Here is a 27,678-nt window from a genome sequence, read left to right on the forward strand (position 1 = left end):
AAGCAGGCCACAAGAATGGCTGCATGGAAAGCCCCCTGCTCCCAGGCAGGCAGAGGTCCCAGCCACAGCGACTGGGGACAGAACTACATGCATGAGCAAGAGGCTAAGCCCAAAGCTTTGTTTCAAGGGATATAACCTGACCTCCGGGCTCAGCGGGTCCCAAGGGCCACATGCTCACTGAGTGCGCCCATTGTATCCCTGCGAGCACATGGACACTGCCTCCCAGCCCCCAGCCGGGCCCACAGGCCCAAACACAGCCCCTTTCTCCCCAGGGCCCTCAGCATTTTCCTCACACCAGGCTCCAAGGAACAGACTCCAAGTTACAAAATCCTCAGGCTGGGAGCTGCTTCCAAGTCCTACAAAACTCAAATTGAATGAGGAATTGTTGCCACGGTCCCCTGAGGCCACAGCAATGGGCACACCTACTCCAGGTGTGCTGCAGGGGAGGGGGCCTCGGTGAGCAAAAGAAGACCCAGAGGACCTGAGCGGGGTCTCGGGACCATGAGAACTGCAGGAGGGGCCCAGCAAGGTCCCTTCCCTGTGCTAATGGAGCCCCAAGTGAATCAGCCCATGATTCTCAATCGAGGGGTTGTTTGTAAGTTGTCTTGCAAAGTTTTCAAGATGTCTTCTTGAAGAAAAAGAAGTTACATGGAGACAGAAAGTAGTAGTCATGGGGTCAGACTTTAGCCCGCCTTCCCTAGGTTGACCATCTCCACCACTCACGTTAGCCACTGAACTTCCAACCCTCTGTGCCTTGGGAAGGTTCTTAATCAAACCAAGCTTCAGACTGTCCATGTCTCTTTAAAAAGGGATGATGATGACACCTACATCACTCGGTTGTTGGGAGGATTAAATTAGACAATGTAAATAAATCACTTAGCACACATGGTAAGGGCCCAGTTAAGCTTAGCTATTTATTTTTATTATCATTGTATTATTCTTCAGCAAACTATTTGTACACTCAAAAAGGATACAGCCAGATTCTCCGATGGGAACCAAAGAACATCCTAGTCTGACCAGTCCCAGGGGAGCGGGCAGTCTGAACTCAGCAAAAAGTTTGAAAAAGTTTGAGTGGAGGAAGGGGAAGTTCATTTTCATATAAAAACAGTTCTACCACTCAGAGGAGAGAAGGAAGGCTTCTTGCAGAAAAGCAATCAGGAATGTAAATTCTATAGAATTGATAGTTTATATATACATGATCAAGATGCAAATTCTACCTAGTTTAGCTACCTCCCTTGCAAATTTGTCTCCTTTGTTCTACCTCCACCACCACGACCCCGTAGCCTCAAATTAATCAACTCTCCGACTTGATCTATGGGAAAAGCATGGGCCAAGAGGAATTGACAAGGTAATTAGCCATTTCTAGGATCTCACTGTGTGGTTCTCAAAACTCAAGGTTGTTCCGGCCCTAAAGATATAGATACAGACCATGGAACTTGCTCCTATCTCACTCTGGAACATCCTAGGAAGGCTGAAATGACAACTGATGGGTCTTCCTTAAGAGACAAAAAGTGTTTGTACATCACCCTAAGTGAGGTTACTCTCTGTTCAACAACATTGCTGAACATAACTGGTATCCTAAAAGTACTTTAAAACAGTGTGTCTTTAGGTAAGTGAGTTTCATCTCTGACTTATATACTTAAGTATTTTTGGCAAGAAGCCCTTTGCGTAAACAGCCCAGTGGTATATTTCAGGTCAACCTCTGTCCAAATTAAGACAAATTTGAAATTATTTTAAGCCTGAATCTATTTTAATCTTCAACATTATCCCAACTCCTGGACATGTGGAAGAATGTGGGAGGCTAGCACTCCCAACAAATGGAGTTGAGTGACTGATGAGCAGAGAAGAGCAGAGCAAATACCAGCTCACAGGATAAACAGATCAGAGTCTGAATGGGAGGAAAGTACCAAGAAAAACCAAGGAGACAAATGGACCATGCACACAGACAACTGTCACCCTCGGGTGCCAGGTCCAAAATGGAAAACACCACCTTCTACCTTTACAAGAGCTTGTCAATCACCACCACTGACCTATGCCTATTATCTCATCTGGGCCTCAAAGTCGCCCTGTGTACACGTCCTTTACAGGAGAGGCACAGGGAGCAGAGGTTACTTGTTCAAATGTCACAGCTAGGTCATAACAGCAGAGGAATTTGAAACCCCATCTCCAAGCACTCACAAAATTTAAGAACTGACAGAGCTGGAAAAAAACCTTAGAGATCCCCAGCCTAACCCAAACATTTTACAAATGAAGAAACCAAGGCCCAGAGACAGAGAGGTAGCATGATCGCCAGTACCTAGTCCTGGCAGATGGAAGTCCCCAGAGTTGGAAGGGAGACAGGGAAAGGCATGTTTCCTAGGGCTGTGTCTAAGGAAACTGATAGTCTCTTTGTGCTTGTAATTTTCCAGCAAAGGGAACTCTTCTGGGGGAGGAGGCGGAGATGGCATAAATATTCTAATCAAGGAGGCAGCTGGAAGAGAGTCTTTTCCAGTGTAAGAAGCCGTTTCTGGAGTAGTTCAGGCACAGCATGGGGGCCTCCACCGTGTCCCCAGCCAGACTGCTCTCCTGGCTGTTCTTGGGGGTCTCCTCTGACAGGGGTCAGACCTCACCCAGAGTAGCTTCTCTGTGTTGGACTTGTGCTCTCCTTCCTGCCCAGGGCCCCTGCTCGCCTAGGAGACCTGTCGCCCCTGCGTACGGCACTCTCTCCTCTTTTCTCCTGCAACATGAAGCTGCTGTTCCTACCGCCTTACTTCTGTCACTCGGATCCGAGGAAGAGCACAGCTGCTATTCTAGAGCGTGTGACTAGGAATTATGGGGGATGGGACTTCTCTATCCAAATAACTTTGAAATATTGAGTTAAATAAAATGAGAAGATTTCTGGACTGCAGAACTTCTCAGAGCCTTAAGGCAATGCATGATTTAGCTCTAAGAAGAAGATATCATTTGCAGCGATTCCTAAACTTATTTAACTGCGGGACCCTCCCTTAGTTTTGTGTGGGGAGCCTTTCACGGTACTAGTGTTCTCTGAAACATGCTTTAAAAAAAAAGGCAGTACAATGACATGCAGGGCCTTGCTGTATTTCTTTGCTTTTCCAGTCCGACTTTCTTACGGTCCAGGCATCAGACTCTCATTTGGTTCACTACTCTTGAAATAATTTCCCTCCAGCCAACCTTTTTTTGTAACTCTTTCTCAAGCTCTCTATCTGATAAGAAATCCATCTTGAACTGCCTCAGACCTTCACTGACAACTGGGATCCCCTCCAAGGTCCAGCCCCTTCTCGCCCCGTGGCTTCATTCCCCCCATTTCTCTGTGCCTCTTTCGTAAAATAGAAAATGTGAACTGTATGCAAAGGGACAGGCTTGACTCAGCATTCTTAGTAGCGACTACCAAACTTGTAATGAAATGATTACTATCACGCACATGAACACTTCCTAGTGGGAAGAAGTTAAACTACAAGCGGAAGGCATCGTCTAACTCTCTTTTGGCAGTGGGAGTATGAGACTGTTTCTTCTTTTTAATCTGCCAGTTGCTCCAAATCAGTTCGCAGGTTCCTTGGATTAAGCTAATGCACACGGAAAGTTCAGCATCTTGCTCTTGGTCCAACTGATAACTTTCTTCCAGGGCAGTATTTTCTGCTGTCCCATTTTCCTTTTGCTGCATTCTCTACAGGACTTCGGAGAAGCTGTGTTTTTCCATGGGGCCCTGGCTGGAAGACGGAGTCTCTGGGCCATCTGAGGTTGGCACTTAGAGGTTGCCACATCTTAGGTTGTCCCCTAGAACATCTCTATCAGAAGCTGCAGGAGAACATTGTTTATTGGGTGTGCATTAGATTCGTCTGGAAGGCTCATGGAAACAGATTTCTGGGCCCCATTCACAGCGTTTCTAGACTCATTCGGTCTGGGGGTCAGCGGGAGAATCTGCATTTCTAACAGGTTCCCAGGCAATGCTATTGCTGCCAATCCAGGAACCACACTTCAAGAACCACTGTTTTTCCCCACTCCACCCTTTCTGGCATTTATCATGAAATACTCAAGAAACAAGTACTTTTCTAGGTGGGAATTTGGGAAGAAGGGGCCTTGTGATCATACTTCTTTCCAGAGTTTTTATATTCTAGTTGTTTTGATGACATGTTGTCTTTTAATTCATGGATCTAGTGATTGTAGCATTAAATCTTCTGGGTGATTTCACACATGGAAGAGTTTGATTTCAGTGACAAGAGGGGGGAGGAGGAAGGGATGGTGTAATCCCTTTGGTCTGGCTAGCATGAGCTGTTTTCTCCTCAGTTTGGAAAACGTTATCCCACAAATTTCCCCCTCATCTTTAGTCAGGTTTGGCTGAGAAGAAAAAAGATGCAAAAGGAAAAAACACGGCTTTGGAGTCAAAATGACATGGGTTTAAATACCAATCTCTGCCACAAGCTGTGTGACTTTGACAAAGTCACTTAACCTCTCTGAGCCTATCTATGAAATAAGGCTAATGTCACCCACCTTGAAGGTTACTGAGAAGACAAAATGAGACAAGATATATAAAACATCTAAAACAGTGTCAGGTGTAGAGCACGTGCTCAGCACAAGCTGATTTTGTCCTCTTCCCCTTCTCTTTTACGGGGAGGATGTAGGCTATAGCTTCAAAGCACTGCTATTCTTGTTGGCTGTAGTCACTGTCTCCTGCTCTATGCCAGGTCTAGGGAGGACTGTTTGTTGGGGAATGAGAGATTTTCCTTTTAGAATATTTACCTCATCCTCCAGAATTTAATGGAGGGGATGGAGGGAAGGAAGGTAATCCTTCAATTGCAAATCCTCCTAAATACAGGAGTCTTTGTTGACCATATTTTTATGAGTTGATGGTGCAACGTGGCTGCCAGCATGCTATTAGTTAGAAGTGGTGCGTTTAGAACAAGAAACAGTCCCACTCTTCCCCAGGCTGCTCGTGACCACATCTGAAATACTGTGTCCAGTTTGGGGAAGGACGTTCTATAAGAGGGGCCTTGGCAAACCGAATTCTAAAGGAAGAGGTCAGGAGGAAAGAGACACACAAATCTCTGTGATATGGAAGTGGACGATAGAACTAGGGACTTTTGCCAGGGCAAAAAGAAATATTTGTTGGCTAAGAGAGAGGATTTCACAAGGACATAACAGTGTCTGTTTTCAAATCTTTCTGTGGAAAGTGGAAATTCTGTGGATTCTGTTAAGTTCCATAGCTAGAATGGGGGTCATCTGCTGGAAATTACAGCTCTCAAGTTAATGTAGAGAAGGACTTTCCAACTAAGTTGTCCCAAGTGCATTGTGTATGTTGTCATTGGCAGTAGTAAGCTTTCTGTCTTGGGTGGCAATCAAGCAGAAGGTAGATGACTGACTGCTTGGTGAGAGATTGTAAGTGGAACCTGAGCTCTGGATTGGGGTGGGCAGGGAGAGGAAGGAAAAGATGAACCAGATATCTCTGAGGGCCCCTTTGACTCAAAAGTTCTGTGATTCTACAACCCTGCTCTGAATTGAACTTTCCCTGCCAAAGAGTAAGGTGAAAATTTATAAACTAGTACCCAATTGTCAATGTTAAGACCACTCTTGCAAGCATACGATGAAGAGCATTTTTTTTGTATTTTCCAAAAAGTATGAGCACCATCCCCCCAACACACACATAAAGATATTTTTAAAACCTGAGTGTTAGGGCTTCAGGGGCCCAAAGCACTTTATCTTCTTGACTTCTGCCCCACTGTTTGGTGCCTGGAATGGTTTTGTGAACAGCAAATATGGCACCTCTTGTTCATTCACTTTTATTTCCATTTTGGGGGCTAAAATATCAAATATGTTTTTATGTTTTAAAAAGTGCTCCCCAGCAAGAAAGCTCCTCGTGTGTAGGAGCTTCACTCAGATCAGAGCCATGAAAATCTGGCCAGTGAGGGGACCAGGTGGCCTGTAGGAGTAGAAGCTCTTTCTTGCTTCTCATATCTGACTTCACTACTTTCCTGCCTTCATACCCCCTCCTGCATTCCTATTACCTTTCCCTCCTTTGACATGGAAAAAAATCTTGATCCCTTTAATTTTACAGGAAAGTTCAGTTGACTGACCATGCTACCTCCTAGCATGTTCTACGCACCCAAAGTGGTATGGCAATAGCCCTAAAATGTGTGTGTATTAATGGCTCTGCCTGAAAGTCTCCTAAATAAGTATTTGCTGTGGGCCTACTGTGTGCCTACCCACCCAATTGAACATTAGCTACTGTCTCATAAAATCCTAAAAATTGTGGTGGTTACTCGCAGAGTCCTCAATTTAATCTCCCTCCCAGGGCAGTAGCATGGCCTCCCCACCCCCACTCCCAGGCACTCCTGCTGATGACCATTCAGTCCCCACCTGTCTACTTCCCGGGATGGAAAGTTAAGTTCCCTCTGAGTCAGACATTCCATCTGTGGCTTGCTCTACTTGTAAAAAGTTCTTCCATATTTTGAGTCAGAATCTGAGTCATTAGATATTTTACTATCCAGTAAAGATCTATAGTCATCCACAGACAAAGGTCTGAAGATGGCTCTCATGTATCCCTTTGGGCATCTCTTTCCCCTCATGTTTGGTTCTTCCCATCTCCAAACCAAACATCTCTGGATCCCTTGAATATTCCTCTGTGACATAATATCCTGACCTTACTCACCTGAGGCACCCCCCTGGATATGCTCTAGTTTGGCAACATCACTTGAAAAGATGGCAATGTGCTTTAGAGAGGCAGTATAGAGAAGTGGTTAGGACCAAGAACTCTGGAGCCAGGCTGCTTGGGTTTGAATCCTGACTCTACTGCTTGCAAGCTGTGTGACCCTGGGCAAGCTACTCAGCTTCTCTGTGGTTCAGTTTCCTCAACTATAACATGAGAATATAATAGTGTCTACCTCATAGGTCATAGTGAGGAATGAATAATTTAAATGTGTCATGGACTTATAAAACAGCCCGGCCCATAGTAAGTGCTGTGTAAGTAAGTGGTGTCATTATCTGAAAAAGAAAAGAAGAACAGAGAGGGCGACTGAAGTCCCCCTTCACTGAGCCTCCCCTTTCCCAAGGGTAGCAGGAAGGCCAGAGAAGCTGGCCTCTGTCCTTCCCTCCCTCCCAAGTATACCCTCTTGCAGAAGAGCAGCTGCAGATACCACCCAGAGCTTGCTCCTTTCACTTCCACAATAGACGATCTGTAGAGACAGACTCACCAAGGGCTATGCGGAGCTCATATGCTCAGCTGGGAGCACTCAGACCCTGCACACTTGCTCCAAAGCAAACGATGCCAGCCAATCTGCGAGAGGATGCTCAGAGGCCATTCAGTCATGGAAGAGTAGGACCGAGCAGTGACTGGGGTAGGCAAGTCTCCACAGAACACAATGGCTACAGTGTTGGAGCATAAAGCATGCTCCATCCCCCATCATCTTCTTGCACTCCTCTGCATCTGATGGGAGACCCAGGGTGTGCCAGTTCTCTCATTGAAAAGAAGCGAATGGCAGCTCCCACCATGTGTGAGACATTAGCTGAGTCACTTGCTAGACCAGCCTTTCCTGCACATGGAAGGACCAGGCCCTGTCCCTGCCATCATTTACAAAATTAAAAGTTTACTTTCACATGACTGCCAATGGCTACAGGATTTGCTCTTGGGTGATGAAAATGTGCTGGCGTCAGATAGTGGTGATGGTTGCACAACCCTGTGAATATTAAAAACCACTGGATTGTACAGTTAAAAGGATAGATTTTATGAAATGTGAATTATATCTCAATAAAGCTGTTATTTTAAAGAACAAAACCAGGTGTGGCCAGCCCACAGGCCACAGTTTGCCAACCTCTGGAATAGCTTTAACCAGCTCTGCCATTTTACAGTTGAGCAAACTGAAACCTAAAGAGAAAGGAAGCTAACATTTGCAGAGCTGCACTTATGTGCTAAATAGTGGGCATTTTCATATAAATTATCATACGCAATATCTGGTGTTTGGAACAAAAGCAATTCAATGAAAAACACATGTAAAACAAGTAGTAAGGTGCCCTGGGCACAGTAGATGTTCAGATTATAATTTTTGAAATTTAAAAACATAATTTTCAAATTTCATAGTTTTCATTCATTTCAAAATTTCATAATTTTCAAAACAAAAATTTGAAAACCTAATAATATGTTTATTAAGCATTTATAAAAAAGGAAAAAGAAAAGCAACAGGTTGTCCAACAGTGGGTCTATTTACCATTATGCCATCTATACATAAAGGACGGGCTTGAATTTTTAACACTCTGATTGCTTTAAAAAAAAAAGTTGGTATTACACATGCCAAAGCAGGCTGAGGGAGCCGAAGCAGGGCATCACCCACTAGCACATACAGAACTGGCTTTGTCTGGGGGCATCCAAAGGAGCCATTTATGGCTGGAGAAGCTCAGAACGCTCCAATTGATGATGCAGCCAAGGTCTTGGTACTTTACCTAGAGAGCCCTCTGCGCCATCTGAGGAGAGACCCACACTGTCGCTCCAGGTAAGACAGTTCTACATTCAGACAAAAACATATAGCCTCTGGACTCTTTTTAGACCTCTAGACTCATCAAAGATAGGATAAATTCTTTCCACCCTATGAGGATGCTCAGCACTCTGGCGCATCAATGTTTAATCAGCTGAGCTAACAAAGCTCATGGTTCATGCAAAGCATCGCCACCTTCCGTACTTGCTGGGAACCTGGAACAGGGAGGCCCAGATGGTAAACCAGGTGTTTCCAGGACAAGCTAGTCACACAGCTCAGGCCCGCAGTGACTTCAGGAAGCACAGTTCTCCACTGAGGGGGCGGGCAGGACCTAAAAAGGAGCCTCAAGACCTGCTTCATAGCTCAAGCCCAGGCACCTGGGAAATAAGATGTAGTTCCCTAGGTTTGGGAAAATATAACAGTAAGAACTATAGAAACGCTGACAAGGGGAGCCCGCTATCTTTGCCAAACAGCCACAGAACTTTTTCTCTGTGCTTCCAACTTCAAAAGAAAGCCTCATCAAGAAGAAATTACAACTCCCCAGGCCCCGATATGCAACAAAATGACCTCAGGAAATAAAAAAGGATGTATATGTGTGCATTGGTGGGGAGAAGAGTGATTAGAACGAGTAAAAATGGGAAGAGCGTTGGTGCCAGACAGAGCTATATCAAGGCAGACCGTTCCTGGAACACGGAGCTCAAAGATGGGAAACATAACACATTTTTTCACGTAGAAGTAACATTATGAATGGTGTTTTATTTTCTACAATATTATTAGAACTATAATCCATCTACACAAAAAATGGGAATGTATTTGGTAGCCACCACTAATCAACCACACTGTTGCTCAACCTCATGGAAAGCAATTTGGTAGTAGGCATCAAATGCCTTAAAAAGTACGTGTTCTTTAGACCCAATATTCGACTTCCAGAAATTTAATCCATAAATTTCAAGGATTCATGGTACATTCATACAATGGAATACACTGCAGCCATTTAAAAAATGAGATAGAGTTATATGTAATTAACCTGGAAATAAGTTCACATTATAATTAAAGACAATGTTATAAAACAATAAATGATATTAGACCATTTTTGTCCTAAATAATGATAAATACACACAAAGAAAAAATATCTAGAGGGTTACAGACTTAATCGTTGCTATTTCAGGGGGCTGAATTCACTGCCTTTACCTTTCCACCTTATGTACTTCTATATTGTCAGAATTTTTTTATAAAGTGTGGGATACCATTTCTGTTCAGAAAAAAATGAAAATATTTCTCTTTCTAATTATTTGATTAAGTCCCTAACATACATACATACACACATATGTAAAATAAGCTTCTATAATACATCCTTTTACTCGCTGCATAGTGTGGCTATGTCATAATTTAAGCAATTCTCGATTATTGGATATTAAGGTTGTTTCCAAATTTTTACTACTATAAGCAGAACTTAGATGGAAATCCTTGTGGCTAAATGTTTGCACATTTTTAATTATTTCATTAGAATAAATTCCTAGAAGTAGAATTTCAGGCTCAAGATGTGGGCATAATTAAGGACTTCTGACCCATATTGCAAAATTATCCCATAAAAAATCACTGCCAATTTACTTTCCCAACTGCAGTGCGAGAAGGTCACCTTTTCCCTTCACCCAAGACTGAATATTACCATCTTTTTTCCAATTTTTACCAATTTGGTAAGCAAAATGACACATCATTCTTTTTATTTGTATTTCTTTAATTACTAAGGAACATGACATCATTCATATTCACTTATTGGCCATTTGTTATTATTGTGTGACCTGCTTATTGATATCTCCTGCCCTCTTTTCTACTAGGATCTTTTTCTTTCTGGTTTGTAACAGTTCTTTACATACTATTAGCCCTTTGTCATTACCAATATAAATAGGCATTTGAAATATAACCAGTTGTACATGTATGGTCTTGTATACTGGCTACTTCATTGTAAGTTTTCATATCTTTTCTGCATGTAAGCTCCTTGAAGGCACAGGTCATGACATTTCTTGAATCCTCCATAGCAAGAGCACACAGCCCAGAAGATAGCAGAGCTCCAAAATGTCTGAGATGAAAAAATACCGTGTCTGGGATTTGCTTTGAAGCAATCCAGTTTGGAATGGGAGATGAAAATGGGGTAGAGATGAAACAGAATCAGCCACCTGTTAATCATTGTTGAAGCTGGGTGATGGATACACAGAGTTCATTACAGTATTATTTCTACTTTTTTGTATATTTGAAAATTTCCATAATCAAAAGGATTTTTTTTAATGTTTGCTTGATTGATTGGTCAACAGCATCAGAGAGGGGACGTCTGGAATAACAATGGTGATGAAAATGAATTATATATGCATCAAGGCCACTTTTGTAGCATAAAAAAGGTAAGAGCACAGATCTTGAAATGAGGCAGGCCTGGGTACAAATCCCTTCTAGCTTAGTGACCTTGAACCAGTTATTCAACCGCTCTGAAACTCAGTTCTCTGTTACAAAAAAGCACATTAATAGCTACCTCAAAAGGTTCTATTGAAGATTAATGGGTGTAAAACTCAGTGCCTAGCACCAAGTAGCACTTAATAAAGAACTACCATCATTATTATTCAGTGATGCACAAGCTTGACAAACTCTAGCCAACATTTCCTGGTGGTGGTAATGAAACACCCTTCCACTATGGCTGCCATTTCAGTTAATCAACTTGGGCACCAGACAACTGCTTGGCACAGGACTTGGTAGAACCGATGTCAGGAATTATGTTTCCAATACCCAGAAGAGAAAACAGATAAGACCACAGCAAAGGACAAAGCTGTGACTCCCGACCTTACTCAACAGGTTCCCAAAGGGCCTAACTCACATTCCAATGATGCAATCAAGAACAAGAGAGATGAAGCCCTTACAGCAGTAGGTCATTCGCAACTCGGACCAGATACCAGCATCACCCGGGGAGCTTGAAATAATACAATGTCTGGGTCCCACTCCTAGAATTCGATTTAATGGTCAGGGCTGTGGACTAGGTATCAAGGTTTTTAAAAATCTGTGATCTAATGTGTTCCACTCTGCTGAGTGAGTTGGGGCGGGGGAGTAGGGATAAAAGAGGATAAGGGAAAACAAAGAAGAGAACAGAGACCACTGCATCCCACATGAACTCCATTAAAGCCAGCCCAGTCACGTGGTCCCAAGCTGTGTCCCATGCCAGACAAATCCAGTCCCATTAGGGTCCCCTCACTCCCTTCATAAACTTCAAGAGAGTGTTACTGTGTAATAATTCACAGGGCTAAAATACGCTAATAACACCAGGATGCGTGAATATGGATATTCTAAAGAATATTAAAGCAATGTGGCTGGCGTCTAGGTTTTGGTCTTTAAAAAAGTCCAGCTAAAGGATAGCAGAGGTTGGGATGTTTGTCTCATAGCCTTTTGGCAGCCTGTCAAGGCAACTGAAGCACACTCAAAGAGGCAGCCTCATTTTGTGGAGTTATTGCAGTGTCTTTGATCAAGGCGAAAAGCACATCCATTTCAATCACTGTAACAGTGACGGGCCAGCTGTCTGGCTGCCTGGCTGCCCACCGGGGTGAGCCAGCCTCAAGCCTGCAGACACATGGCAGTGCTTAGTGTGTCAAACAAATGAGGGGTTCTTCACTGTCTACTCCACCTCTGCTGAACTCCAGGGCCCCTCTCACTTAGCGATCTGCCCGGACTAATCTGCAAGTTCCTCTCCCTGGCAAACACCACCTGGGCCAGCCTGGCCCCACCAAAACAAAAGCTGGCCAGCAGCTGTCTGTCACGAGGCAGCACACACTTCAGAACCAGGAGGGCAGGGGTCAACTGTTCTCATAACACACTCAGGATTACACAAGCCTAGAGAAAGGGGAAAAAAACTTTGCCTCCTTCCTATTACCTTTACCCCCATCTCAGCCGCAAACACAGCTGAGAGAGATCTGATTTTCTCCCCCACACGTGCATTCTTCACAGGGCAGCTTCAAATACACATACCAAGATCGTCTGCATTCTTTTCACTAGAATAAATAATAAAGGAAAAATTGATGAGGGAGCTCATCAATTTTCAAACTTGAGGAGGTTCAAGAAAACGTTTTATTTTCCTTAAGCGACATCATCCATAACATCTTGGGCAGATTTGGTAGCAGAACTAGAGCAGAGACGGGGATAATGATGATGATAATGACAGATATTTATACAGCATTTATGTGTTCCAAGTGTTTTACATGTGAACTCATTTAATCCTCATCACAACCTTATGAGGTAAGCTATAGTAATACTCATTAATAATAGTAATAATAACAGTAACATAATAATATGTTCAACATAATTATTAAATAAGATAATAATGGAGATAATCATTTCCATTTTTCACATAAGGCTATTGTGACCCAGAGAAGCTCAGTGACTTGCCTGAGGTGGTTGGGGCTGAGATTCATGCCAGGCAATCTGGCTCCAGGATGGGTGTGCTAACCACAGCACAACACTGCCTTCTTCCAGCCACACCTCAGAGCTTCCTTTAAAGCTGCCAATTCAGAGAATAGCAGAGTATGGAGGACTGTGGAAGGCACTGGAACTAGAGGGATCTGAGTTTTAATCCCAGCTCTGCCACTTCTCGGCCCACTGTGAACGGGGATAACACCTACCTCACAGGCTTGTGGTGAGGCTTAAACGAGAAAACGAATAAAAGCACCTCTCACAGGGTCGGCAGCCAAGGTCAGTTTAACCCAGTGGCTCTCAATCCTGGCTGAACATTTGAAGCAGCTGGGAACTTTTAAAAATATAATGCCCAATCCCTACCCCACCACCCTTCCACAATTCCACCCAACGGGGCAGTCAGTCTGAAATTCACAATCCCCTAGGCCCGGCCCAGAAATGAAACCTGAAACCCATCGGACCAAAGGCCAGCCTACACCCTTTGCCCCATTGATTCAGAATTTCAGGGACGCTTATAAACCTCTGCAGCCTCTTCTTCCAGCTCGACAGCAGGGGGACTCCCCCAAATGCTGTTCTGTTCCACAAAGCAGTCACAGGCCCCGGGACCATCCCCAACCATGCGGCTGACTCACCCTTGTCCAATGACCTTCCCCATTTTCATCCAGGTGGGCCTTCATCCAGCCACCTCTCTCCCCCCCATGCTACGTCCCCATCTCCAGCCTAAAAGCTTCATGCAGGAGTACCCGATTGTCCCGTGCTGCCCGTGTTTTAGAAATAGTCTGTGCCAACATCAACATAGCCAGCATTACTTTTCCACAAAGCACTAACCAGAAGACCATACAGGATGAGAGGTGGGAATGCCTGAAAAGAAATTTTAAAATCTGAGTGCACGCATACACATGCATGCACACGTGTGCACACACACAAACACACACACACACACACTCCAGGAACCATGGTATACTTTGTACTCAAGGGAGCACTGCTTCGTTTGAGGACTGGGGTTAGGAAGAAGGAAAGCACAGAGGGGCAGCAATAAACAACAGTGAAGGGAATACTGGGGTTGCCCATGGAAACTGGCAGGGATAAGAAAAAATAATCAGCCCACATTTGACAGAAGAGAAAAATGGAGACAGCCAGCAGGGAGGACCGGGACCAAGCAATGTCCATTTCCTGGCTCAGACTTCCATGCGCCTTTTCAGGACCCACCGCCAGCTGGCGTGGAGGGCCTGGGAGGAGAACGCAGGCACCAGAAGGTAGCACAGAGGGGTGTCAAAGAGCCCTCAGCTGCTCCCCAGAAAACGAAGGCACTGAGCAGCCCTCCTGCTCTCAGGCACCTCCCCTTGGCATCAGTCCAGGAAACAGCCTGAGAGACTTGGCCAAGGCCTCACCTGGGTAAAGGAGCCATCCTCGCTGCACTCCGGGACGAACACCGCCTCCTGGGGCTTCTTGGCTTGCTCTAGGGCCTGAGCCCGTTCCAGGCGACACTTGCTCTGGCCAGCGTCTAAAAGAGGAGAGAAACGAGCATATTTCATACTTCACTTGGATTCCACGCTGGAGCCATGGGACAAAATGGCTGCCTGGCTCTAGGAATGCTGAGAGAAAACCACTCCGCCTGTGGGTGAGCCCACACACAACCAACTGGGTTTTCTAATGACACAAGGGCAGTGGCCAGTGAGCACAGCTAGGTCTCATCTTCCTCTTAATGTTATTCTTAGAAAAGTAGGGGGATTGCATTTATACCAGGTTCTGTTTATTTTTTTCTTGAGACCAAGTATCCCCAGCCCCTCCCAAGGAAAAAAAAAATGTTCCACTTTTATTATTTTGCACTGGGTTTATTTAAATACGTGCAAATTCAAAGTCTCAAAGATGTTTTATAGTTAAGAATTGCAAGCACTTTCTTTGGAAAATCAGAGGGTCTAGGGCAGCCTGCTCAGCCTCCCACAATTCCTATAATGGCTCTAAGCAGGCCAGGGGCCACAGACTGAAATATCTATAGGGTGTAGGAAAGTAATACAAATTAGAGAAGCTAGCTGAGTGTGCAAACAATGGCATTCAGCTTGGAAACACCATAGGGAGTGCTGAGGACGGTGGCAAACTGGAGAACAGCCTCCCTTTTAAAGGAGGTAGGTGCTGTTCAGCTCTAGTCATGTGTTGCCTTGTGGGAGGGAACACAGACCTAATATTACCAAAGCTTCCAATTTTTTACAAAGAGTACAAAAATCCAGATTTTTATGTTGAATCTCCCAATTTTTAAATGTTGTCTCAAATGTTTTTAATATTTTTAAACATGTAAGCAGACCAAACCAAATACATCTGTTGGCCAACAATTTGGAATCCCTATTCAGGAGCCAGTAATAACATCTTGCCATTTTAATCATCTCCATTTACGAAAAAAAATAAAAATAAATAGCATTAGCCAGATAGCAGCACATCTCTCCAAGCCCTAGCCTGGGGGCAGTGTCTAAAAGACAGAAAAGTGCTCAGTTCTCCAGGTAGACCAGTCCTCCGTCCCATATTCCCTGGTGGAAGGGGTGGAGGGATAGTAGCAAACAAAATGAACAGACTCATTCCAAGCTCCTGCCGTAGGAGTGCGCTGTGCAGGGAGCTGGGTGCGCAGACATGTTTCCCTGGCTGGGCGGAGGGGCACACACTCACCTTTGCATCTACCTCGATGTACCACACCCAGAGTCGGGTCTCTGCACTTGGCTCGCTGGTACTCACACATGGACTCGTAGGACCTGCCGTCAGAGGCACAGATGGGTTTGGGTTGAGTCCTGGAGCAGTGGAGGTTGCATTGAGGGTCACGGTCACTTATGAGAAACTAAGTTGGAAAAAAGTGAAAGGTTATAGAGGTTACTTTCACAAGAAAAGTAGAGGTGAGTCCATGACTTACAATACTGGTTTGCCTTGGGGAGCAAGTCCAGAATAAACCCAAAGTTATTAAACCCTAGAAGTGGAAGGGAACTGGGCAGCCTCAAAGTCTAACCAAGGGAGGCATCACGTGCTAATTCACACGCAGGATCTCATTAATCCTCACAACAACCCTATGAAATAGGAACTATTTCTTTCATAGATAAGGAAACTGAAACCTAGAGAGAGGTAACTTACCCAGTGTCACATAACTGTCAGTGGTGAATCTGAACCTAGATCAGTCAGACATTAAATCAAAGCTTTCACCAGTGGGACATTCGGCCTCTCCATCCATGCAGATGGTCATGCGACCTCTATTTGGGTACTTCCCCAAATCAGGAATTCACTAGCAAACTCTACATTTCATCTTTGGAAAGTTTTATTTATTAGAAAGTAGTATTGAGCCCCAAATCTATCACCCTTCAGTTTCTGCCCACTCCTCTCCGGCAGAATACAAGTTAAGTAATTTTCTATGAGAAAAGGATTTCCTGATTTAAAAAAATAACAATCGCATTGGGAAATGCTGAGTTAAACAGGTTTCTTTACTGCAGGACTTCTAAAACACCTTTGCTACATTCCTATGTATTGTGAATCTCCAAGAGGTATAGTAAATTAAAGATAGATAGCTGTAAATTATTTACTACTCTTGCCATTGAGTTGTGAGGTCTAATTCCCTCCCCTTGAATCAGGACCAGCCTCAGTAACTGGCTTGACCAATAAATGCTGTGGCAGTGATGTTTTGGGACTTCTGAGCAAGGTCATGTGAAGCCTTGCAGCTTCCTCCCAGGCCTCTTGCAACACTCACTCCGCGGGAAACCAGCTGCCATGTAAGAAGACCAACAACCCTGAGACCACCAAGCTATGAGGAAGCCTAAGCTAACATGTGGCAAAACCACATGGAGAGAGAAATGCTCAACCAACTCAGGCACAGAGACGTGTGAGTGAAGAAGCCTTCAGATGAGTCTAGCCTCAGCTATCATCTGATTGCCACTAACAGAGATGAAAAGAAGCAACTGCATGAGAGACCCAAGTGAGGACTGCCCAGCTGAGCCCAGTCAACCCACAGAACTATGAGAGATAGTAATAGTTATTTTAAGCCATTAAGTTTTATGCTAGTTTGTTACACAGCAATAGAGAACCAGATCAAGGGGCATATATGATGATGCATCTCCCAAACTTATTTGACCATGAACCCCTTTATCAGGGAACCTCTGTTAACAACTATAGAAGACAGCTGGAAAATAATAATTGGGTCATACAATCCATGAGCTTGTGTTTAATAACCCACATGAGCCTTGAGAGCCGGGTCCACTCTTATCCACCCTCACATAGCAGAGCTCTGCACACTGAAGGCTCTTCGTCAGTACGGTTTGAGGGGCTGAATATCCCACAACGACACATAGCAATGTCATGTGCACACAGCTGGCCGTCGGTGATGCTAGAGTTAACTGAATGATCACACCAAGCTCAGAGAGGTTTAGGGAAGGTGTGAATACAACCCCTGTTTCAGATGTATCTGCAGACCCTTTGCGTGAAGCAAATAGATAAGAACTTATTGACTTTTCCAGACCAGCCAAGGGAGGTCCAGAGACAGTACCACTCCCTTAAGGGAACGCTGGAAACACACAGCCCATAGTGGACAAATTCCAAGAGAGTCCAAGCCTGTTCATTAATACACAGACTGCCTCTCAGCTGTAAAACCAGCCCCCCCAACTACCATGACCTCACGCCTGGGTGCTGGCTGTTCCGCACAGGGAGGGAGCAGAGGAGGCTGAAACCATCACATGGGCCTCGTCAGGATGGACAGCACAACTTGGCCTCGCTTGACATCCTCTGGGCTCCCACACTCACAGGTTCACCCCAAGTCCGACGACCAAAGCCCAAAGGGAAATGTTCTGAGAGTGTCTCATTATGGAGTCCAGTGTTCCAGGACAAAAATCAAGAATATAGAGTCATATCCAGAGGAAGCCACTGCATCCAGGCGGGGGCAGTGTCATCCACACCTCACCCCTGCACGGGATCCCGGGCCTCACCTCCCCTCAGGTTGCCCCTGCTTAACACCCTTGAGTGATGTCCCACTGCCCTTGGGAGGTTCACATGGTCTCCCAGGCCTGGCAGAATCCGACTCGAGGTCCCCTCTCTGGCCTCAGCTCCTACAGCTCTGTCCCCGCCTCACTCACCACTGTGCGGGCACACTGGCCTGCTTCCCATTTCCCAGAGGAACTACACTGGCTCCTACCTCCAGGCCTTTGCACACACTGCTCCTTCTCCCTTCCCTCCCACCCCTACTTCTGATTTCGGCTCACGTCATCTCTTCTAGGACGTGTTCCCTGACTCTCACAAGTGGGATGGGCCCCCCTGTAATAACCTCTCCTACCTCACTTCTCCTTCCTGGCTCTTAACACGGTTTGTGACAATGCATTGATTTGTGTGATTTGATTAACAATGGAAGCCCCAACTCTGAGCTCCATGAGACAAGGATAAAGTCTATTTTGCCTGTGAATACAGCCCCAGCATCTAGTGCGATGCCAGGGTACTTGATTATTTGTGGGATGAATGCATCCCTGTAGTGGCATTTCCCACATGGCACTACCTCAAAACCAGCCAGTGCGATGGGACAGGCCTGGCCTCCTGGGCTCCTGCCACCCCAGGGGGTCACTGGGCCACTCTCCCACTCCCACACTCTGAGCTTCCCCTCCCTCCTGCACTACACAGTGGGCAGAGGTGGTCCACAGCTCTCTGCCTCAGCTCTACCTCAGAACTTAAGTTATCTCTGAGACTGAGAGGTGAGTCTCTCCTCCTTCCATCTCCACCCCAGGCTCCTCTGCCACTACAGCCCTCCCAGCCTACAACTGACCATGCACCAGGGAAAACTTAGGAACAAAAGGTCCAGTTGAATGAGGCAGGCTTGGGAAGTCCTGGCCACAGGTTCCTGGATGGGCACAGGACACAGGTGATTGCAACCAGCAAAACTGGCCTCAGAAGTCGCTCTTCTTGCCTCTGGATGGCTCAGATCCATTCCTAATCTGTTTGCAGCCTACAAATGCAGCCAGACCTGGCTCTGTAATTCTGCCTGGGGAGCAGCAGACGCCCGCCCAGAGGGTGGGAACAGCATCCTTGAGCTCAAGCTTCCAGGCCAACCAGTGGCCTCAAGGCTGTCCGAGGGCAGGTCGAGGCCCTGCTTTGTCATACCACTCTCTCCTTCTCCATGGATGGGTGTGCTACTTACCTGAGGTAAAACACTGCTTTTAAAACCCACTTTGTTAGGTTATTTTGCCATGCGAATCAGTAGGAGCCAAGGAACAGCATGCCCTCTGTTCTCATGATCACATAAGAACAGAACTATCCGGATCTTCCAACACCTGGGAAAACCAAGGAACTCATCCTTGGTCACAGAGGAATTTGTTAGCCAGACCTCAAGTCTGAAGAATAATAAGAGCTGATAACTATATATCACTTACAATATGTTAACTAATTTAATCTTCACAATAACCCTACGGAGGCAGGGTATGTTACGATCCTCTTTTTACAGATGAGGAAACAAAAGCCCAGAGAAGTTAGGCAACTTCTCCAAGATTAAACAGCATGTACGTGTCACTGCTGGGACTGACACCCAGGCTCCAAAGCCAGGCTTCTAACCGCTATCCCATACTGCCTTTCATTATTACAGAGTAACGCTACAAACAGAAACTGACCCAATTGCAAAACTGGATTCATGAAGTCAGAATCTGTTTACCAAGAGCCTACTGTGTGCAGACACAAACTGCTAAAGATCCAGATAAGACAGCCCTGCCCTCCAGGCACTTTAAGCCTACTGTGAGAATCTCCTCATAGGGTTCTTGTTGATCTTAAAAAACAGGGATCAAGAAAGACAAAGTTTCTTTTCAAACCCAAGAAGGTTGCCCTGTTGTCTCCTCCCCAGCTCACAGGAGAGGAGAGCCGCAGGTGTCACCGTGGCGTTGAACCACAGGCCATAAATTTGGTTTGGAAATGGCTTGCTCTGGGCCCACAGAGTCACCACGGCAGCTGGACAGCTGCGCCAGAGACCAGCTTAACTAGGTTAAGCTGCACAACAGGTTAAAGAGCTTCAGAAGAAGCCCCACACACCCCAAAGCATGGAGATCCTTCCCAGCTTCAGAAGAGCTCCCAAAGTGTTCCCATCTAGAAAGGACTGGTCCCTGAGGCCAAGTCCAAGGTCTGAGACAGACCGAGGCCATTGCTAAGACCATCTTCAATCATCGGTGGGTCTCATTTTCATCTGTTTTAGGAGCTGTGTGTGTTTGTGATTGTTTTCAAAAGCAAAAAATGCAATGACCTCTATAAAATAGTATGGCTATGTCCTAAAAGGATCACCCAAACCTCCAAACACTGCTTGTTCAGCGGTCTGTTCATCTACTCAAAAAGCAAGCACTACGATGAGCCCAGCACTGCAGAAGGCCTGGGAAGCAGACCACAACCAACACAGTCCTCAACGAGCCTGAGCCTCCCCTCCAGGTTGGAGACGATAAGCAAGCAGAGACTAGCCATACAGCAAGTGAAAAGAAGACTGCAGGACCAAGAGCGGATTTAATCTTAGGGACTCTGCAATGCTACAAAGCCACACAGTCCAACAGAACTTTCCGCAACGATGGGCATGTTCTATATCTGTGTTGTCCAATACAGTACCCACAGCCACATGTGACTATTAAGCACTAAAATGTAGCTAATGCAACCGAAGAACTAAATTTTCAGTTGCGTTTCATTTTAGTTAACTTAAATTTGCATAGCCACATGTGGCTAGTGGCTACCATATTCAAGAGCACAGCTTGAGAGGAGAGGAGAGAGGCCCATCCTCACTGGAGTTTCTCCTAGTTGACCCAAGCTAAGATGGATTGGACTAATGGGAGAAAAGAAGCAGATCCTGGGGATAATTTTTGCATTTTGAAACTGGACATGAAATCAATTCATTCCTTGTGGTCAACAGCAGGACATTCCAGGAGTTGATCACAGTCCACCTGAAGTCAAAGGTGGCTTCTTCCTCTCTTCTGCAGGAGACAGGGGGTACAGGCTAGAAGCCCCCAGCACCAGCCTGGGGCCTGTGTCAGTTCTCGGGGCACACAGACAGAAGTCAGAATCTGAGTCACCCCGCTGGGACTTGAACCCTCAGGCCACAGAAGTCCGTTGTGGGTTCAAGAGCAACCATGGTTGGTGGAAATTTTGAGTGTTGGGCAGCGGCAAGCTGTCTTCCCAACTAGGCAAACGCTGAGCTATTTCCCTCTAGGGAAGAAATAGTATTTTCATAAAAATCCTCACATACATTCCCTTCCTTCTTCCTAACCAAAAGACAACAAAAACAAAATAATTATATTAAATATGATTGCGTAATACAGAAACCAAACAAAAGGGACCAGGACAATTGTGCATTTGCAACTATCTCCTACTCCCACCCCATCCCCTTGGGGAGTGAATGATTCCAAAGGAAGCTCAGGACATTTTGTGTTCTGCTCACATCTGTAAAGCAGGGCAAACCCTTGAAATCCATCCTTCCTATTGGAAAAGTAAGCTGCCAATGGGGGCTATTTCACCAAAGACGAGATGGGGGTAATGAAATCAATGTTAGACCAACAGTCCCTTCTATCTGAAATGCACACATGCTGATCCTTGCCCTTCAGTCTCAGCAGAGTAGAAGGCAAACCCCGCCACAGCCTCGGCTCAGGGAGACCCTCCAAAACCACAAGCTGTGTTAAGTTTGACTGGCTGCCAAGTTTCCATGACAATATAGAGAACAACAGAGGCAGCCTAAGGTTCCATGTGGGAGATGTCTGATTCATCATAACATGAGTTGGTTTCACAGTCTTAACTTCTACCTGTTCCATGCTGATTTGACCAGTATCTAAAATTCTAAATAGGCATTTTTCTGGCAACATGCACATCTCTATATTTTTCCCAGGTGTAGAAGAGAGGCAGGGGCCATACTGACCAACCAGGGCAACGGCCTATCCACTGGGTTTGGAAGCGTGAAGTCCAGAATTTGGAGCAGCAAGTGGTGTTCCCCTTTACGATATCAGACTCAAAAATCACAGGCCAAGCACAACTCATTTAAGGTTTTTCTTTAATAAATTTATGCATAACAGAGCTTCAATACTCACTTTTAGCACTTTTGCTTCACTTATCTATTGCTGCAAAATGAACCACTCCCCAAATGTAGTGGCTTCAAACAATTAATCATTGCTCTCAATTCTATGGGTTGGCTGGGCTCAGCTGGGAGCTTCTTCTGCTCCACGTGGTGTCAGCTGAGGCAACACATTTGGCTGCATTCAGTTGGGAGCTTGGCTGGGGCTGGAACATCCACTCTGACTTCACTCACTGGTGCCTCAGTGGGAGGGGCTGGAAAGGCTGGCTTGGGGGCTGGCTGGGCCTCTCTCTCCAGCAGGCTTTCCTCTCCTAACCATGATGACTTCATTCAGGCCTTGGACTCTTGCCTAGATGTTTGACTCTGCCACCAACCTTTTCCCCCATTGAAGTGCACATTCCATCCTTTCCATCCTGCCACTGAGGTTATCACCCTAAAAAGCAAAAGCTTTCGTGCTGTAAACCCCACCATTAGCTTCCAGAGCTCCTGCTACACTGTGTTCATACTTCTATCAAAACCCTCAACATGCTGCACTAGGATTTATGTGTTTACATGTCTATAAAAGACGAGGTCTTGTTCCCCTTTATATACACAGGGCCTAACACAGTGCTTGATCTAAAGCAGTTGTTCAATACATGTTTGAAGAATGGATGGGTAAATATCAAACCTTACCTAAAATATATCCTGGATAAGAAGCTCCTTTTTCTATCATTTACCATGAAAAGAGATATTCTGTGTCCAACCACCACCAAAAGGTTAAAGCTCTCAAAAGCACAGAGTAATGGAAGCTGTTTGTTCTTTTTTTTCCTTTTAAGGGACATCTATTAGATAAGAAAAGCCCCACATTAAACACAGGATTCTTCCCTTGAATTAAAGGAAAGGAAAAAAAAATCCCTAAGTCATTGAAGAGGATGTCCCAGAGTGGCTGAGACAGAACCCATATACCCACAGCAGGTATCACCGCTAAGTGACCATGGAATTCATTCCCAAGGAGGCTGGCCTTTGCCTGAGAATCTCCTCACACAGCCCTCCAGGAAGCCTTGCCACCACTCTGCAGATAAGTCATGTCCCCCATAAGTCAGGAGTAATCTGAGATGCCTGGGTTGCTGGGCCTGAAATGAGTATAATTTAACAGCCAACGTGATTAGCAATCTGGTTTTTCTGGCAGCTATCACATGCGTGCACTTGAGCATGAGCAACAGCCAAATGATAAAATGGATTCGTTGATAAGTCACATTTTTGACACTCTGAATTCATTTTTTCTACAGAATTAAGGTTGTAAATAATGGTAAACTTCCCAGCCCAGTCTGCAAAAGCCTATTGGGAAGCAATGGGAAGGGGAATGGTCCCTACCTGTATGCCTGCTGGGTAGGTAACAGGGACAGCAAAGGCCCCTAATGTCCGGCCCCGAGCTGGGTAGAAATATTAGCCCCACTGTGCTGTTCCCTCCTGCCTCAGGACTTGGCGTGTGTGGCCCTTCTCCCTGGACTGTGCTTCCCCCTCATAACTCCTCTTCATGTGTCCCATCTCAGCGCAAATGCTGCTGCCTTGGAGCATCTGACTTCCCAAGTTGGTCAAGACCCCTGTGATGAGCCTCCGTATAATCTCTACTTTCTACTGTGGCTTGTGCTCCAAGTGTAATTAAATGACTAGCTGTTTAATTATGTGTTTCTTGCCCACCCTCCACAGTAGGCTGTAAGCTCCCTGCGGGCAGGAACAAGATCTGCTGGGTGCCACACCGCTGGATCCCCAGTGCCCAGCAGGGGCTTTGCCCAATGTGGGTGCTCAATCAATATTTATTGGGGCCGGCCTGGTGGTGTGGTGGTTAAGTTTGGTGTGCCAGGGTTCACAGGTTCAGATCCTGGGCGCAGACCTACACCACTCATCAAGCCATGCTGTGGCAGTGACCCACATAAAAAATGGTGGAAGATTTGCACAGATGTTAGCTCAGGGCCAGTCTTCCTCACCGAAATAAATAAATAAATATTGATTGATTGAACTAACAAGGAGAAAACCGAGGCTCGGCCAGGCCAAGGTAGTAAGTGGGAGAGCATGCCCTTAAGTCCAGACTCTTTCTACTGTACCACATTGCCTCCTTCAGTGCAAGACACAGAGTGCTGTGTCCCAAAGGGTGGCCAAGGGTCAGAGGGGGCTCTGTTGTTCGGAGTCTCTGGCAGTGGCCCCTCTGGTAGACAGCAGAGAAGAAGGGCTTTGCATGCAAAGAGAGCTTTCCTCAGGGAGGATGTTTTTCCTGTCATGTTTAGAAGTCAAAGTCCAGCTCAAGTTTTTAGAACTCAGGCACTAAAAAGCATTTCTGGGAGGTAAATCTGCTATTGAAAGGAGAAAAAAGCCACTCCTGGAGCCAGTGCCTGGAACAAAAAGTAGAGAGCCACATTCCAGACGTCTGGCTGCGGCTCAGCCTCTTACTCTCCAACCAGGGACTGTCCGCCTCTTGTCACTTGCTTCGCCATCTGCAAAACTGGACTTTGCCCTTTTCCGCCGGGGCCCGCGTCTTTGGGAGCGAAGCGCGGTTCCGCATTAAAACATCACTCACCCATCCACTATCTAATCCATCATCTGCATTGAGAATCCACATCCTTATTCCTGCCAGCTCACTCTCACCCTGCCCTGACCCCACAACCACTGCATTTACACAGGTGCAAAGGAGGGCCAGGATCAGGGCCGCTTCAGAGTGGGGCTCGCGAAGATGGAGGAGGGGAGATAAGGGAGGTCAAAGGGAAGGGGAGGTTGGCAGCTACGGGGTCTGCTCTTCTTCTACACACCTCCACTGCGGGGCCTGACAACAGCACGCCCCGATTAAAGGGCTTTTCACGCTGCTGAGGGAAAGCAGACGTCCCCCTCCAGCTGTTCGGCAGCTGGAACCACTTCTGTTGTTTTAGCCAGGAGAGGCCTGACCTTCGTCACCCCACCCCCAGCCCCCTCCTGAAGGGAGGAATTTAGTGGCCACCCCAGCCTATCCACCCACCTCCCCTCCTCCACCATGCCCCCCACAGCCATGAGGATGATGGGTCAGGACCCAGGGGAGAAGGTTGTCTTACACCAGGTGCCATTGTGGGGGAGAGGAGGGGAGAGAGGGTCGGTGGGTTTGACAAAGCAGCCAGGACCCTGGGTCGAAAGAGATGCTAACAAGGCTGCACAGGCAGAGCATCCAACTCCCCCAGACCCCATCCACACCCCCAGTCCATGCCCCACATTAGTCTATTCGGAAGGTGGGTGCAGTTAAAGTGCGGGTTAGGATCCAGGTCAACAAATCTCCAAAATATGGAGCATTTTTCTAAGGGAAAGGAGCCAGACTCAAAAAGCTACATACTGTATGATTCCATTTATATGACATCCTGGAAAAGGCAAAACTATATGGATAGACATCAGATCAGGGACTGGAGGTAGGGGGAGATGCATGAGACAACGGAGGTGGTGGAGTTATTCTATATATTGATGATGGCAGTGGTTATACAACTATATAAATTTGTTAAAATTCATAAAAGTGTACGCCTAAAAAGGGTGAATTTTACTGCATGTAAATCATATCTCAATAAATAAAAAAGAGAAAAGCATGAAACTAAGGAAAAATCATTTCAAGGAATGTTTGTTTTGAAGGGCACATCAGACCTCCCATAGGCACTCAAACAGATTTCTGGAGATTTCTCTGCCCACCCCCTTCCATTACCAGGCATCGTGCTAGGTGCATTGGGGGTTATGAAAATAAACAAGAACAAAGGCTCTGCCCCCAAGAGCTGGATCTAGTTGCAAAGACTGACATGTGCACAGCTAACTCCACAGGGACTGCATTTTCGAAACCAGCAACCAGGAAGTGAAGCCACAAACAGACAAAAGGATAGAATATTTGAAAATAGGATGCCAAGAAGTCCAAGATGTAAGATGGCTAACTTTTTAAAAAAGAGAGAGGAGAGAAGACAGGAGAGGAGAAAAGAAAGAAAAAAGAGGCATCCATTCAGCACAGAATTACTGAGCACCTATTATGCCCCAGGGTTCTGCTGAGTGCTGGGGACAGGGCAGCTGACCCCACGTTCTGTGAGGTTGGAGTGAGAGGTTAACGCAGACCGGAAGGACCCCGGAGGATTTCTCAGAGAAGGGGCCATAAACTGGGCTGTAAAGGATTTCCACAAGCAGGAAGGGAAGTCGGAAGGGCATCCTAAGCAACAGCAACAGGTACACAAAAGTAAAGAAGCACTCATTTCGAAAGGTGGTATAGAAATGACCATTTATTGGAGAAATAAGGCTCTGGGGCTAGGTTAGAGGTGAGATCACAGAGGGTCTTGAAAACTCCCACTTGTCTTTTTTTTTTAAAAAAAGAAAAGAATTGGAAGCCAGTGAAGGAAGTAAAGACAAGATCAGACCTGAGCTTTAGCAATCTCTGGCAAGGGTATGAAAGACAACAGAGAGACCAATGAGGAGGTTACTATAGCGAATACAGCAGCAGGAGGAACGGAGGACGGGCATTTTTGGGCCAAGGAAGCGGCCTGGTGAGGTAACTGGATGAGATAAGAGAACCGGGAACCTCAGAGCTGTCCCCTGGGAGAGGGATTGCTGCCCCCTGGGAGACGGTCTGTGCGCTCCATCACAGCCCCGCAGGGCTTCCGCGAGGCTAGGAAGGGAAAGGTGGGATGCCACAAGCACGCACGTGGGCAAGGAAGAAAGAGAAATGCAGAACAAGTAGAGATAAAAATATTCTTTTGAATGAATGAGTCCTTCAACTTAAAAACCTTTCAGGTTTTAGCCCTCCTTGATCACCAACAGGGAGTCAAGACTTTCAATCAGAGGCAGAAAGCATTCATTTTCATTTCCTGCTTGCACCCCAGTCACTTAGTACTAGCCAATAGAACCCATGGAGCAAGGGCATGGAGAAAGTCACTTGCCCATCCCCCCTGCCATCCCTCAAATTCTACCACCAACATAAATAAAAACTCCTCTCATTCCAAATAAAATAAACAGAGCACTCTCCAGGACCCAGGACCTAGAGTTTTTCAATTCTCTCAGCCCAGGAGCACTGGAAAAAAATAAAGGTTAAGTTGATGGTATTAACAAGGAGCAAAAACGTGGTCTTGTATTGGGGGTGCATCCAAGAGATGGTGGATCACAAGAGAACTCAGACTTGGGGTGCAAAGCAAAGAGAACAGGGAAGGTGTTCTTACATATCTGCTTGGTTCTAAGTGCCCGGCCGTTGATCTCAATGACACACACGTCTGGTAGTAACGGTTTGCTAAATTAGCATTATCTCTCTACCTAGCAAGAGCAATTTATTCCACAAGGCTAGTGGCTCCTTACAAGGTTATCCTGAACACTCCCCCAGGCTCTGCCCAGAGACATGCTCCAAGTTTTCACTGGGTATTCCCAAGAATGGAACTATCTAACACATCACTGAGCATCCTGGCTAGTGGCAATGGGGCCTAGACACTACTCCTGCACATCCTGGCCCTGCCCCACCAAACTTTGCCCCACCATCACTAGCAGTATTTTATGCCCAGTGATTTGTGACATTTGTTTTATAACCAGGGGAATGAGCAAGGAAATTGGTCAAGATTGGGGCTAATGACTGTGGGGGGGATGACTGGAGTTGGTCCTGACCAGCTGAGTGCCGGGTGGTGACTGAACCCCTCCAGCTAGAAGGACAAGGTCCCAAAACAGAATTGTTTTCACAGAGACTTGGTGAGATTCTGGGAACAGTAGGAGATGTAGATTCTGAAAAGGGCATTCAAGAGATTCCGGATC

The 27,678-nt window shown here is 45.9% G+C and overlaps 1 protein-coding gene across 3 annotated transcripts in view; it reads right to left on the reverse strand.

Moving 5' to 3' along the window:
• The window catches only part of SMOC1 (SPARC related modular calcium binding 1), a 146,616-nt gene that overhangs the window by 58,027 nt on the left and 60,911 nt on the right, over positions 1–27,678 (reverse strand). For all 3 annotated transcript variants that reach the window (XM_014784340.2, XM_087448315.1, XM_087448317.1), the window contains exons 2-3: positions 15,561–15,726; positions 14,294–14,406 (exon numbers count right to left, since the gene is read on the reverse strand). In XM_014784340.2, coding sequence (XP_014639826.2) covers positions 14,294–14,406; positions 15,561–15,726 — 279 coding nt within the window. The remainder of the gene's footprint in view (positions 1–14,293; positions 14,407–15,560; positions 15,727–27,678) is intronic.

The sequence above is a fragment of the Ceratotherium simum genome, chromosome 24 (genome assembly GCF_057802395.1).
Source record: "Ceratotherium simum simum isolate JZ-2026a chromosome 24, ASM5780239v1, whole genome shotgun sequence".
NCBI lineage: Eukaryota > Metazoa > Chordata > Mammalia > Perissodactyla > Rhinocerotidae > Ceratotherium > Ceratotherium simum.